Source organism: Nannobrachium achirus (genome assembly GCF_963921795.1).
Source record: "Nannobrachium achirus genome assembly, chromosome: 16".
NCBI classification, from domain to species: Eukaryota; Metazoa; Chordata; class Actinopteri; order Myctophiformes; family Myctophidae; genus Nannobrachium; species Nannobrachium achirus.
In genome coordinates, this window is record NC_137823.1 from 10,793,092 (window position 1) to 10,809,052 (window position 15,961).

General features: G+C 43.4%; 1 protein-coding gene across 1 annotated transcript in view; it reads right to left on the reverse strand.

The window, feature by feature from the left end:
- nbas (NBAS subunit of NRZ tethering complex) overlaps window positions 1–15,961 on the reverse strand; it is a 256,843-nt gene that overhangs the window by 91,429 nt on the left and 149,453 nt on the right. Inside the window, exons 35-38 of the mRNA XM_080743924.1 lie at window positions 15,355–15,512; window positions 14,028–14,111; window positions 11,550–11,726; window positions 4,192–4,305 (exon numbers count right to left, since the gene is read on the reverse strand). Of these exons, the coding sequence (XP_080600050.1) occupies window positions 4,192–4,305; window positions 11,550–11,726; window positions 14,028–14,111; window positions 15,355–15,512 (533 nt within the window). The remainder of the gene's footprint in view (window positions 1–4,191; window positions 4,306–11,549; window positions 11,727–14,027; window positions 14,112–15,354; window positions 15,513–15,961) is intronic.

Consider the following 15,961-nt stretch of genomic DNA (forward strand, 5'->3'; position numbering starts at 1 on the left):
GGAGATGAAGCAGGGACCCCCTACCACCTCGTAGGGTGGGGGGGTCGGGGCTGCGACATATTTTTTTATTTTAAACATGTACAAGTTACAGCGAGCAGGGTGGGCCGTACCACTACCATTACTAAACATACTACTTATTAACTGAGAACCAATGTCAATAATACCAACAATCTGTCAATTGCATAGTAATCATGTATTCAAGCTATTCAAAATGGATAGAATCATGATTTATTTTTTAACATAAATGTGAAGAAAAAAAAATACAATTTTTTGAAATCTTTTTTTTTCTTTTTTCTTTTTTTTAAGCAATAATTTCACGGACCCCCTGCAGTACCTCCGCGGACCCCCTAGGGGTCGCGGACCCCCTGTTGAAGACCCCTGCTGTACTGGGCTGAATTCTAAATTGCTACCAAGTTGCCTGAGAGGGGTGTAATGTCCTTTCAGACAGCTGGCAGACTTTTTTATGTTATTGTTTATTGTTCAGTTCAGGTGTGTCAGCCAAATTAATTTGAGATAGCCTTGGTTTTTTTTCTTCTTTTTCTTAACGCTCACAGCAATGTAAAACTATTAAGTGAGCTTTTGGAAGAATAAGCAGATATGTTGGGAGTGTGTTTGTGTGTGTGTGTGTGTGTGTGTGTGTGTGTGTGTGTGTGTGTGTGTGTGTGTGTGTGTGTGTGCGTGCGTGCGTGCGTGCGTGCGTGCGTGCGTGCGTGCGTGCGTGCGTGTGGTAAAGATCAATGATGTGATGAAAAGATGCAGTTAAAAATGCAGGGAAAAAAGTGTAATGTCTTTAAATTTAGGCCTAGGATTATTGAATGCTTTAACTATTGAAAAATAGCAGATATACAAGCTCACAGCGCGGCACCGAGTGCCGCGTTGTGAGCTTGTAGATCTGCTATTTTTGAAAAGTCGTGAAAATGTGTGAAAATTAAGTGAACGTTTGTAACTCAAATTTTGCTTCTGGGGGGGTCCCTGGAACTAAATATTTTGAGATGGGGGTCCGCGGCCAAATACATATCATTTTGGGGGTCCTTCACATGAAACGTTTTGAGAACCTCTGACATAGTAGTCTCTCAAGAACAGACTGAGCTCCAGTTAATTGAAAGGGACCTTTTCTTTGATGATGGCTAGCCAGATTGCTGACATTGAAACATGGTTTTTCAAAAAACCTCAGAAGGATTCAAAAGACACTTATAGAATCGGGTCAAAATTCAAATTTTCACAATGTTTAAAAAATAGCAGATCTACAAGATGCACCGAGTGCCGCGCTGCGAGCTTGTACATCTGCTATTTTTCAATAGTTAAAGCATTCAATAATCCTAGGCCTAAATGGGTTAAATACAATAACATCTATCTCTCTCGATCTCTCTCTCTCTCTCTCTCTCTCTCTCTCTCTCTCTCTGTGTGTGAACAGGGATGAGGGGAAGTCAGGACGGCGACGCAGGAGGAGATGGAGCCAAAGACATCGTGTAAAAAAAATAAAATGCAAAAACACAAAAGAAAATGCCAGGAATCTGGACAGCGAGGGAGTGATGGAGAGCAAGGGGAAAGGGCCAAACGTGAGAAGAAAAGGAGCAGTTTGACCTTTCTACGGCTCGGAAACGAGCGTCCCGGGAGGTTGGGGGGGGTGGGGTGCACTAGTGGGCTTTCTACTCTGAGACACGGATCATGAGGAGATGGTTCAGAGAGTGTGGACACCAGGGGAAACAGAGAGATGATACGTCTTCACTCGTGACCATTTAATGAGCCTACCCCACCTTCTTCTCTCTCGTTCCTCTATGGAAATAACAATACGATGGGAACGTTGCCGCCATGAAAGAGCGCCTGTCTGCAATTTACAAACTGGACCTTTTCTGGACTGCTTCCCTAGTAACCTCGCCCACCAGGCTTTCTGAGAGAAAGCCTGGTGTTCGTTCACAACAGGCCGTTTGGTTTCCGCCTAAAGCGCGGAAACCACTAGAAGAAGCGGCGTCGCTTTGATTTGGTTCCCTCCGTTTGTTTCCACAATCCCTATTAAAATGCTCAAGTAGCCTCGTGTAGTCTTGCCAGTCGCTAAAAGTTGAATGAAAAGATGCATATACCAAACGAATTTTTCAAAAGCAAAACTACTCCGCATCAAGGAGTTTATTAGGTAGGTCCTAAAAGTGTGTCCTTGAGCGCAGGGGAATATTTTGGGTTAAATCTGAATCCGGTTTGATCTTTCCGGCAAATTGTAGTCCTTTTAGTACTACAACATGACGTTTTGTGGTTTCCGCTCCAGACCGGTTACAAACCTGAAAAGTGAAGTGATCCCAGACTACTTCCCTAGTATTGGCTGCTAAAAAAAATCCAAACATAGCCAAAAAGACATCTGGAAACGTCTTTATATCAACATTGGCATTCCTGGCGTTTCTAACAATAAATAATAATCAATATTACTATTTTATCACCAGATTAGCAGAAACACTACATTACCCATAACGCTTTGCCGCCCTATAGGGTGCGCGCGTCACTGGCTTGTGCGATGCGCAGAATGCCTCCGTCCACGCTCATTGTCGAATGGCGACCGTTGTTAACTTCTCGGGACCAAACCAAACGCTTGAGACGTTTATCGCCGATGGAACATTAGCGATCCTACGTGCGCCCGTCACACAGGCCGAGTCCCGCACGCACATCGACCCGCGCGCACGCGCCCCGGCAGGGTTGTTAGGGTTACTTTTAAAAAGGAATCCCCTACAGTTACAAGTTACTTGCAAAGAAAATGTAGTCAGTAACGTAATCTGATTATCACAATTTAAAAAGTAACTACTAGTTACTTTCAGTTACTTTTGGATTACTGTTTAGCAAAACTCTCGAATTAAATAAAACAAGTTTTACCGTTGATAAACAAGAATATTGAGCCAATGAAATTAGGAAAAGGACAACAGAATCTTACTTAAGCGAAGTGGCAGTACTTTACGCTGATTCGACTTGATTATTTTATTGTTTGGCGCTATAACTTATTTGTAAAATTGATGAGGGCAAGGGGAGAATGTAATCCAGCATGTAACCCCCATCATTCAGATCCGTTACTGTAATCCAGATTACACATTTTAAAATGTAACCTGAGACTTTACAAGTTACCTGTTTTTTGTAATCTGATTACGTAATCCTGTTACATGTAATCCGTTACTTAACAACCCTGCGCCCCGGTGAGTTCCATTAACCCTATGACGGCATCCCATGTGTTAATACATCTTGATGAATTGAGCCACAATGGAAACAAGCATTTTAGTGTTCTCCTTTTAGCACCATAAGACTCCCTAATTCGGGAGATAAGCGACCGTCAGGTCACAGAGTGATTTTAGGCCAAAATGTGTAGAAGTGTGGAAAAATGTGTATGTAAAAATCGGCCTAATGGTGGCGCTATATGGGACAGATGCATGTTGATGAGATGAGTGTAGCCATACTGTGTACCGATTTGCGTGATTTTAGGGCAATATCTGTAGGAGCAGTGGGCAAAAATGTGTTTGAAAAAATCTGCCTGATGGTGGCGCTATATGGGACAGATCCATTTTGATGACATGAGTGTAGACATGCTGTGTAGCGATTTGCGTGATATAAGGGGAAAATCTGTAGGAGTAGTGTCCAAAAATGTGTTTGAAAAAATAGGCCTGAAGGTGGCGCTACATGATCCATGTTGATGACATCAGTGTAGAGCAAGTGTGTACCGATTTGCGTGATTTTAGGGCCAAATTTGTAGGAGCAGTGTCCAAAAATGTGTTTTAAAAAATCGGCCTGAAGGTGGCGCTAAATGGGACATATCCATGTTGATGAGATGAGTGTAGACATACTGTGTACCAATTTGCGTGATTTTAGGGCAAAAATTGTAGGAGCAGTGTCCAAAAATGTGTTTTTCAAGAATGGGCCTCATGGTGGCGCTAGAAGAGGGGCATGTGAGAATTGATGGAGGTTGTGGTTTGGCAGGCAAGGAGTATGTGTGCAAAATTTGGCATGGATCGGGGCAACGGTTGCGGAGATATGAGCAGGGCAAAAGTGTGACGTGTGACGTGTGACGGAGGGACAGACGGACAGACGGACAGACAGACAGCCGGTGGAGGTTTTGGTAGTAATTGCGACCTGACGGTCGCAATTACTGTATGACTTTATCTGTGTACTTTTTGAAAACTGTTGATAAAGCATTCAACCAACCAATCAATCAATCTAACTCACAGGGTGGACATATGGGTCATTGATCAGGTCCTGGTAGAAGGGGTTGCAGCCTTGTCTCTCCAGGTTGGTGTTCTGCCCCGCCCCCTCCTGGTTGGCAGAGCCGCCGCTGGTACCCTGTGGAGATGTGGAAATAAAGCATCGTCAGCCACTTTAGACCTGGAAACAGGGGCGTCAATTGGGTATGGCAGGAGTATGCAGCTGCCATACCCTGGGTCCAGGGGGGAAAATAAAAGTTACTCTTAAATATAAATCCATGAATGTCTCTTTGTGTATCTGTGCTAAATTACAGTAAAATAACTACAAATGCAAATTTTAACAAAATGGTCACTTTAACTCATTCCCCGCCTCCCCCGATAGTCCCGAGAAATTTTAAATGTCGTTCCCCGCCAGGCCCGATAGTCCCGAGAATTTGCTTTTATATAATGTAATGTTTAATTAGACTCTTAATTAGCCCGTGACAAAGTTTGGGGTTTCTCACTTAAAGGGAACCAAAGATATCACTCATCAAAGTAAGTGTGTTTGAAAACAAGAGTGTAATAATGTATAAATCTCAATAAAAATGAATAAAACTCTCAATAAACCACAGTGAATGCATTTAGAGTGGCAGCCTGCAGCCCGCAGAGTGAAATCAGCGACACACTGGGCACACGCATGTAGAGGGATGTGGGGCAGGGATGTGCAGAGAATATTTAGAGAGGCAGGGGCTGACATTTCTAAAGGGGCCTTTTGGTGGACAATTCTATTGAATGCAGCCCTCAGGGGCAGGGGCTCAAGCCCCCTTTGATGTCTATGTGTGTACATGCCTGGTGCAAGGGCTCGCAGAAGCGAAACGGAGCAGCTGGATCTGAGACCATGCACAAATCAAACAAAATCCAGTAAAATGTTCACTTGGAAAGCCATAACCTGCCACATGGGCCAACAGAACACACACCTTCATAACCCCCAAAGTCTCCACGACAAAATATTATGTCCCAGGCCCAGTCAGACAACAAGATCAGAGCAGGAGCGTCACAACTCACAAGGGAAAAGTGGGACTGAGTCTGAGTTACTAGGGCCCAAGGTGGAAGGGGCTTCATTATTTTATACTTTTGCTATTGAAAAATAGCAGATCTACAAGCTTGTAGCGCGACACTCGGTGCCATGCTGTGAGCTTGTATATATCTATTTTTGAAATCACCCAAGAAAATTCATGGGGGGCCCGCAGTGAATCCTTGTACCCAGGGCCCATCATTTGGTCCGACACCCAGTTGGAACAGATCCTCAGCCCACTACAAACACACATATATAAAGCCTGGTGAGGCGAGGTTACAAACAACACAATCACCTACTGGACAAGATGCAGCGCCGTTGGCCGGTCCAGTCGAGCACCAACCGATCTTCAAGCCCTGCTACGGGAGTGGAGAGGAGAAAATATCCCCCCTCCCCCGGCGGACTCCTCAAGTCAGGCAACCATTGAAGAAAAGCAACGCGTCGCGTCCATATAACTTCCATCGGTATGTAACAAAACTGCTGAAAATAGCAGATATGCAAGCACACAACGCCTTGCATCCAAGCGTGACCATGGAGGCTGATGAGGAGTATTATATTCCAGTTCTCACAAGAAGGTTGCGTCCAAACTACCAGCGGTGTAACAAAAGAAAAGTAGTGAAAATAGCAGATCTACAACACGTCGCGACCGAGTGGAATCCAACAGGAAGAAACTCAAACACGGCGATCGTCATTGTCAGTAAGTTTACTGTTGTGGTTTACATCCTAACCTAAACTATACTGTTGTTGTTCTGCAGCAGCAGCAGCAGCGTGCGTCCTCCCTATGGCGTGCACGCGCAATCGCGCATGTGCTCGTGTTTGAGGCGCGCCGCGCAACAACTGCTTGGAGTGCTTGCAGCTTGAAGGAGGGCGTGGGTGTCTGTGTGATCGCTGCAGTCTGTTCCGTTCTAAAGCCCGCCTACTGTATCCGGTTATGTAACATTCACATGCACGCAAGAAACGTCTCCGCATCCGGTACAGACCCAGGCCGGATCACCAACAAGCAGAGTAACTTTATTGCTATCAGTTCTCTAGTTGTCGGGTGGAAACCTTGTATGTCCAAAACCGTTCGTTTTGTATTTATCATCTATAAAATGTACTAAACTAGTGAAAACAGCAGATCTACAAGCACACAACGCCGGCGTTGTGTGCTTGTAGATCGGCTGTTTTCACTAGTTTAGTACATTTTATAGATGATAAATACAAAACGAACGGTTTTGGACATACAAGGTTTCCACCCAACAACGACATATAGAGAACTGATAGCAATGAAGTTACTCTGCTATTTTGTGCGACAGTCTTGTATGATGAAGCAGGGCTTTGCTTTGGCATGAGAAAACATAGGCTACGTTTACATCGCCAAAGCAAGTGCCACAAATAAATAAAAAAGTTGAATATGGGGAACATATTTACAGTTATACACATAGGCCTTATATAAAGTTATGTGTGTGTGTGTGTGTGTGTGTGTGTGTGTGTGTGTGTGTGTGTGTGTGTGTGTGTGTGTGTGTGTGTGTGTGTGCGTGCGTGCGTGCGTGCGTGCGTGCGTGCGTGCGTGCGTGCGTGTGTGATCTGTGCAAAATAAAACACTTGAATGCTGAATAAAAGGTAAAAAGCTTATTTCTATTTGTGTGAAGTCAGTAAGACGCCCTAAGGGCAAGAGGTGACCTATTACAGCCCTATTACACTATTCCAGTTATTGCCCTATTACACAATTACACTTATTACACTAGTACACTTATCTGATAAGTGCCTGACGCCATAAATACAAATATCAACAGAGTTATTCGCTCGAAAAGCCATCAATCACAAAAAGGTGAATAACTCCTGTTATTTCAAATATAGCTGGATTTTGGTCAAAAATGGCTATTTTGAGATGGCTACAACTATAGAAAAAAAAGCTTTTTATTCAATTTCTTTATTTTTTGATGAGACTAGAGCTTGTCTTCTTTCATGTCAGGTACGGTATAACATTGTAGAAAAAACACAGAATTTAGGAAAAATGTCAATATAAAAAAAATATATCAATTTTTTCATTAAACAAAATGGCAGGGGAGCCATACAGTCAATGTTAAAATGGCGGCCAATGTGTTAACAAGGTATTAACAGAAAAAAAAAGTACTTCTAAAAATAAATATATCATGCCTGTTGCTAAGATATGGCAACATGACTGGCGCGCGTGCAAGACACCAGTCATGTTGCCATACCTTAGCTTTTTCTGAACTGACGCCACTGCCTGGAAATCCTCTGTGTGGCTTTAGATTGAACCACTTTAACCATTATTTCATACTTTGGCTATGTTTCTTTTTTTGCAGACTTTTGTAACTCAAATATTTGCTTCTGGGGGGTCCCCGGAACAACATATTTTGAGATGGGGGTCTGTAGTCCAGTATCTGGCTTAAAGTCCTGTTTGCAATTTGGTGTTAGGGGAGTTTCTCACCTGAACTGAGTCAGTGGGTCCCTAGACATGAAAAATCACAGAGGTGCTTGTCCGCCATAGTGCCAGGAATGGCGCAATGGCCAAATCAAATATGGCTGCCATCGGCTATGATGAAAATCCAACTTTTCTGTTTCTGCGTGTATATGCACATGTAATACCTCTATTTGGACTAATTGTGGTGTGGGGAATTCATTTCTGATATTGTTTTGACCATTTTGGGCGATTTGGACCTCAAAAGGTCATGGTCAAGGTCATTTTGCTATTCCGAAGACCGTGGGCCATAACTTGGCCATTGTTAGGAGTAAAAACAGGTGCAGTAGGTCTAAATCAACTAATGCTGACATGTATAATTCATTTCTGACATTGTTTTGACCATTAAGGATCATCTTGTCTTTGAAATATCAATGTCAATGCCATTTTCTAAAAACGATTTTGTTCATTACTTGCACTTTTATAGTATTTTTTGTAAGTTTGTTACTATTTTATAGTAAGTTTGTTTTGTTTATAACAAAAGACATACTAGTGGGAAATACAACAAGTAAACATCCACATTTAACTTTAAAGGGGGGTTTTAAATGGGTGTTTAAATGAGCAAATAAGACTATTTACGAATAAAAGTGACAAATAAAATCACACAACAAAAGCACACACAAAATTAAATAACAATTTCCAAAGTGCACCATATTGGGATTGTGTGCATCCATGTTAGTATGATGTGTTTTTACAGGATGTATTCAGCAAGGCAGCCATATCCTCGAGAGTCGAAGTGTTCCTTGCATCCGTCCATGTTCCATTGGTTCTAGTCTTTCCTCAGGTTCCTTGGCTGTTGCAAGCAGGTGGCAAGACATGCACTAGAAAGGTGCCTTGTTGGTCTCAGGCAGCAGTTGTAATTCTCTGCTACCAATGCTGTCTTGTTCTGTCAAGGTCTTTGCCTCTCCAAAGTTTGTTAGATATTGTATTCGGTCAGAAGCCATAGCTGCATGCTTAGTCCCCACCTGGCCCATGCAGTCATGTCCAGTTTCCAAGGCATATGTCCCCTGATCACTGTCTTGGCTAGTGGTGCTCCAAGATGAGAGACTGCTTGATGCTGTAGAAGCATGTGCCGCTGCACACCTAGTGCCATACTGCTACCAGATCTACTTAATCCCCAGTGCTTGGAAGTATCACTACGACAACTCTCTGGGGTCCACTCATAATCCTGGTGACCCATTATTCCCTCCATTAGGTTAGGGTTATGGGTAGGTTTAGTTATAATAGGGCCAGTTGACTCCACATGTACCAGCAGCTTGGTGACAGCCTCCTCAATCTAGTTCAATCTTTGGGATCTCTTCACCTCCAGCCCCTTTTGCAGGGAGCCACTCATCATCATCAGAGATAACAGAGTCGATAGACGCACCCATCCCTCATCAACTTTACACATTCTGGGTGTCTGAGGTGAACAAACAGCTCTCCAGCTGTGTGTTCGGAATATGGTGGCCATTCAAGCTTGTGGCGATGTAGGAAGAACGGCTGCCTTGGAATCTGAAGGTTCCAGGGTCGATTTATGTCTCCTCCTGCTTATTTGTCGAAGTGTGCTTAAGCAAGACACTGAACCCCTAACTGCTCCCGATGAGCACCTTGCATGGTTTCTTGGTGTGAATGTATGTGTGAATGTGTGTGTTAATGGGTGAATGTGAAATACATTGTACAGCGCTTTGGAGAAGAGCGCTATATACTGTAAATGCAGTCCATTTACCATTATCAGCTCTGTTGTCTCTGTTGATGATGTCGCTAGTGGAGAAGAGATCCCAGACATCTTGAATAGGATTAAGGAGGCTGACACCTGGTGCATGTACAGCCTCCATTATAACTAAGCCTATCCCTAACCTTCACTAACCTAATGGTCAGAATAATGGGATGTCGGAACTATGAGCGGACCCCAGAGAGTTGTTGTCTCCTTCACATTACTGCTATACTACACCCCATATTTCCAAGCACTGGGGATGAAGGAGATCTGGCAGCAGTATGGCACTGGTGAGACTCACTTGCACTGCATCAAGCAGTCTCATCTTGGAGCACCACTAGCCAAGACAGTGATCAAGGCACATATGCCTTGGAGACAGGAGATGACTGCATGGGCCAGGTGAGGATTAAACATGTAGTTATGGCTTCTGACCGAGTACAATGTCTAACAAACTTTGGAGAGGCAAAGACCTTGACAGAACAAGACACAGTATTGGTAGCAGAGAAGTACAACTGCTGAGACCAACAAGGCACCTTTCTAGCGCATTTCTTGCCACCTGCTTGAACAGCCAAGGAACCTGAGGAAAGACTAGAACCAATGGAACATGGAACAGGGCATGACATAAAGGCTTGTCCTGTTGTCCGGGACAAGTGCCCATACTATGGAGTGGAGGGAGCAAGGGGGGTCATTAGCCGTCCTTTTGTTATTATTTCAATGTATGAAATTTTTATCCGGACAAGTGACTTTTGTCTCCGGACAAGTGAATGGGAAATATACTTGTCCAAAGGACAACTGCCTCAAAAAGTCAATGTCAAGCTCTGATGGATGGAAGGAGCACTTTGACTTTAGTACACTCCTGCCATGTCTGAAGCAAGACACTCGACACTGATGGAGTTCTGTGCATCATATTTTGCCATGGAACAATGTCAAATCAATCCTGTAAAAACACCTCATACTAACTTGCATGCACACAATCCCAATATGGTGCACTTTGAGGGAAATTGTTATTTAATTGTGTGTGTGATTTTGTTGTGTAATTTTATTTGTCACTTTTATTCGTAAATAGTCTTATTTGCTCATTTAAACACCCATTTTAAACCCCAATTTAAAGTTAAATGTGGATGCTTACTTGTTGTATTTCTCACTAGTATGTCTTTTGTTATAAACAAAACAAACTTACTATAAAATAGTAACAAACTTACACAAAATACTATAAAAGTGCAAGTAATGAACAAAATCGTTTTTGAAAAATGGCACTGACATTGATATTTCAAAGACAAGATGATCCTTAATGGTCAAAACAATGTCAGAAATGAATTATACATGTCAGCATTAGTTGATTTAGACCTACTGCACCTGTTTTTACTCCTAACAATGGCCAAGTTATGGCCCACGGTCTTCGGAATAGCAAAATGACCTTGACCATGACCTTTTGAGGTCCAAATCGCCCAAAATGGTCAAAACAATATCAGAAATGAATTCCCCACACCACAATTAGTCCAAATAGAGGTATTACATGTGCATATACACCCAGAAACAGAAAAGTTGGATTTTCATCATAGCCGATGGCAGCCATATTTGATTTGGCCATTGCGCCATTCCTGGCACTATGGCGGACGAGCACCTCTGTGATTCTTAATGTCTAGGGACCCACTGACTCAGTTCAGGTGAGAAACTCCCCTAACACCAAATTGCAAACAGGACTTTAAGGCAGATACTGTATTACTGTGTGGCCAAATACATATTTTGGAGTTCTTGACGTGAAAAGGTTTGAGAACCACTGAGCATATAAAGATGGATTTTTCAGAAAACTGTAAGGATTTAGAACACATTTAGTGGAATTTAATTAATGTTAGTGGATTAAGGACACATTCTCAGAATATAATTAGGTTTAGTTGCGCGAATGGGAGGGGTGAAGTTGCCACATTCTTGCATATTTAATTGATACGTTTGCGCTCACACTGCACTTTGTCATCCGAAACAAGGAATCGCTTAGAAGAATACGTCTGTCCACGGGACAAACATGTACAGTATATATGTATCCAAGCTTCCTTCAACTCACAATACAACCGCAGGACCCCCGCAAAATTGCGGCGCAGGCGTTAGCCTATTCATCTCGATTTGGAAACGGGTAATCAAAAAATAATGCAAGTGTAGAGTGGATGTTCTTACGGTGAGCGGGCGGAGGTAGCTGAGCGAGTCTCTCCACCAGCGGTGGTCCGTGACGGCGGTCAGGACAGCCTTGGTGGTCAGTCCCGTGGTGGACAGGACCTCCATGGTCCTGGTGGTGGTCCTCTGGAGCAGGACCCCCGCTGCCCCCACTGGGGAGGCCCGACTGGGACCACTGGTCTGGGGGGAGGGGGAGAGAGAGGGAGGGGAAATACATAGTAGTGCATTAACGAAAAAGTCGACTGAGGCAACTTCATTACACAAGTCGACTCCCACCAGAGATAGTCGAAAGTGGAGGTTGAAAAAATAAATAAAAAATCTTTGTATTTTCTTTCTATCATTAGTTTTGCTCCATGTGTGTGTCTGTACAGCATTCAAACAGTAGGATTGCTTATTATCAATGACGGAATGATCCAATGTAACAGTGCTACATAACCTTTGGTATACCACGGTTCTATTGTGAAAATAGCCGATCAGCATGCTCACAACGCCTCGCGATGCGAGGCGTCGTGAGCATGTAGATCGGCTATTTTTACAATTTCTGCCTCTATATATTTGACGATTTGGCCAATGTTTAATTTGTCATTTTAGAGGTATTAAAAAAAGTCCTTAAATTGGCACTTTAGAAATGTGCAGATACCCTATATACACTTAAACTTTATGTTGGTTTGTTTACTGTTGAGCGAGAAAACAATGTTTCACATTAAGTTAATCATCTGTGGGGACCCCCCAAAATAATTGGGGGGTCGTGTGTGATGTGATGACGTCATCAAACGATAAAGTCGACTTCAACTCAACTTTTTACTGAGTCGAGTCGACTTGCAAAAATCACAAGTCGTTAATGCCCTAATACTAATACATAGGAGTGTAAAGTTTACTATCAAACTAATGCGACGACACAGACTGATGAGGTAGAGTGTCTGGTTGAGAATCTGAAAGGGGGCTGCCATAGTTTAGTACTTTATTATGTTTTGTACGTGTCTATGGAGTTAATTGCGACTGCAGGTCGCAGTTTACTATCAGAACCGTCACATCTTGACCGTACCTGTCTGTCTAATGCAGTGATGTTCTGACATCACTGTGATGTCATGGGAACCAAATCCCCTTTATTGCCATATATGGAGATCCCTGTGTTGGCCAGGGGAACCAAATCCCTTTCATGCCCATATATGGAGATATGGAGATCCCTCTGATGCCAGGGGAACCAAATCCTTTTTATGCCCATATATGGAGATCCCTGATATAATCAATATTAAGCTCATAATTATCTGTGAATGTCAATATATAATTACTGTGATGTCAGGGGAACCACGTCCCTTTTATTACCATATATGGAGTTCCCTGTGATGCCAGGGGAATCCCTTTGGCCAGATGGCCAAGACATCACCCTTTATGGCGAGGTCGCTTTTCGCCCTTAGGCGTCTAACTGGTATTACTCTAATAGACCCCCTGGTGTGGTTATAATATGTTTTGTAAGTGTCTATGGAGTTAACATTACTCTAATAGACCACCAGCTGTGGTTATAATGTGCAAATATGTTTTCCCTGTGTATTTTTGGTTACTTCCTGAAAGCTGAAAGCCTCTCAGTCCAAGGCCCAATTGAAATACACTGATATAATGACATCATAAACTCATCCCCTCCCCTTTTACCATACACCCAACACTGTGGGTGTGGCTAACTTCAGCTGGGTCACCACCCACCATGACAACCAGGCATACTTAATGAACGTGGCCACATGAACACCTAATTTTAACTCTTTCTGTACACTTTTTTGGAAAAACAAATTAATCTTTCTCCAAGTATAATCATGATACCTGACGATTATGTCGTTGGGGTGGGGGGATCACGGCACCCAATTTTGAAGGATCTCGGTTATAAAGACATAAACATATAGTGTGATTACACCAACTGCTACTGTAACCAATGTCAACCAACGATGGCCAAACCCTTTAGTGGAAATCATTAATACTTCATTTACTGTAGCTTGAGGAATCAGGAGATAAGAATGACAGGCGTGCACAAACACACACACACACACACACACACACACACACACACACACACACACACACACACACACACACACACACACACACACACACACACACACACACACACACACACACACACAGTTCATACCTAGAGTGGACGTTGATCCAACCATAAAATGATAACACAATGAGATAACAGTATGTAAGCGCATGTGCATGCGTGCATGCGTGCGTGTCTTTGCCTGTAGGGGAGGGAAGGCAGGGGTTGATCAATTATCAATTATTATATGTTTATTTTGGGTGTCACGGCCTAAAAAGGTTTGAGAACTCCTGGTATAGAGCATTAAAAAATTCATCCACCAGGGGCATTGACAAAAAAAAAAAATATATATATTCGACTTGGGTGAACAACGTCGAATAGTGACTTTGATATTCGCATATATCGAATATTTGGTGAATGCCCTAACGCAAACACACCCACCCACCTACCTGGGGGCAGCGGGAGTGCTCTTCCTCTGGTCCTCTGTGGGGGTCCGTGGGGTCCATCTGGTAGTTGACCACCTGGTACAACACCTGTAGAGAAAAGACATTCTTTGGGTGAACTACTCCTTTAACCCTCATTATAAGAACCCTGGGTATCCATTTAACCCACACTCATTTTATCATGAGCATTAGTGGATTCTCCTATAAATAAGTAACACACACACACACACACACACACACACACACACACACACACACACACACACACACACACACACACACACACACACACACACACACACACACACACACACACACACACACACACACACACACACACACACAAGCATTATGTTTTTGTGAGGAATAGCTTCAGTGTCAACAGTTTCACACTAGGTCAATACATGAGGTGTGTGTAGGAAAAGCCTCTTTCTAAGTTTAATGTTAACGATTAACTAGGTCAACATAGCAGACGGTCAGAGTGAGGAGGAATGCAAACACACCGTTGTTGTTACACAAGCCTGTTTGGAAGCAGAGGTGGTGTGTGAATGTGACAGGACTGAGCTGTGAGAGACAGCGAGAGGCCAGAGTGTTGCACTGAGGCAGGGCCCTGGGTACGAGGACTCACTGTGGGGCCCCTGTGCTTTAACTATTGAAAATAATAACAGATATACAAGCTCACAGCTGCTACTTTTGAAAAATCATGAAAATCTTTAACATTTCAAATTCCTTTTTTTTTTTTTTTTTTTTTTTGTGTGAAAAACCTACGTTTTTATGTCAGTGGTGCTCAAACATTTTCACGTGAAGGGCCCCCAAAATGATATGTATTTGTCCATGGCGACCCCATCTCAAAATGATAACCCTAACCCGTCCCTAACCCTTAGTTCCAGGGACCCCCCAGAAGCAAAATTTTAGTTAGCAAATGTTCGCTTTGAAAATACATATTTTCAAAGATTTGCACACATTTTCACGACTTTTTTTTTTCAAAAATAGCAGATCTACAAGCTCACAGTGCGGCACTCGGTGCCGCGCTGTGAGCTTGTATGTCTGCTATTCTTCTTATATCTTTTTTTTATATCTGCTATTTTTCTGCTACTTAAAAAAAAATACATATATTCAAAGATTCACACACATTTTCACGACTTTTCAAAAATAGCAGATCTACATGCTCACAGCGCGGCACTCGGTGCCGCGCTGTGAGCTTGTATATCTGCTATTTTTCAATAGCTAAAGTATAAAATAATGAAGGCCCCTGAGCGGTGGAGGCATTGAGGCCAGAGAGCATGGAGTGTTGCACTGAGGCAGAGAGGAGGTGAGCGGTGCAGGGACACACCTGTGTCTGGAGGTCGCTGGAGGCCCCCAGGAGCCCCTGGATGCTGTCGGGGGGGCAGTGGGTGAGGGAGAAGGCCAGCAGCTGTTGGCGGGCCGCCAGCTCCGGGTAGCCCTCACACTGTCCCAGGAGACTGCACACCTCCCAGCCCGGGGCGTAGCCTGGACGGGACGGGACAAGAGGACAGCACCCTTTATTAACAAATTTAGACCTTAACTCATTAAGAGCCCCTGAAATTAACGGATTATAAAGTCCACGACGCCACCTTCAGGCTGGCATCACCGCCGTTATCTTATTTTGAAGGCCAGAAGTCCACCGCGCAATCACTTCCGGTCTGACGTCATCGGATCGTGCGCCGGAACCGATCCGTGTCCACGTGGAGTTGTGTAATGGCCGACCGGGAGCTTTTATAACTGTGTAACATAAGCGAGCATCTGCCTCCATCCTAGCTTCTAAAGTGTAGTTTTGAGATAATGGACATTAAAGATGAGATCCCCCGTCCACCTCAATGTTATGGATGGGACTATTTTGTGCTCGTGGAGCCGTGATGATGCGAAATCAGCGACGGATTTCGTCTCCGGACCAACGGCCATTCTTCTCGGTAATGTAC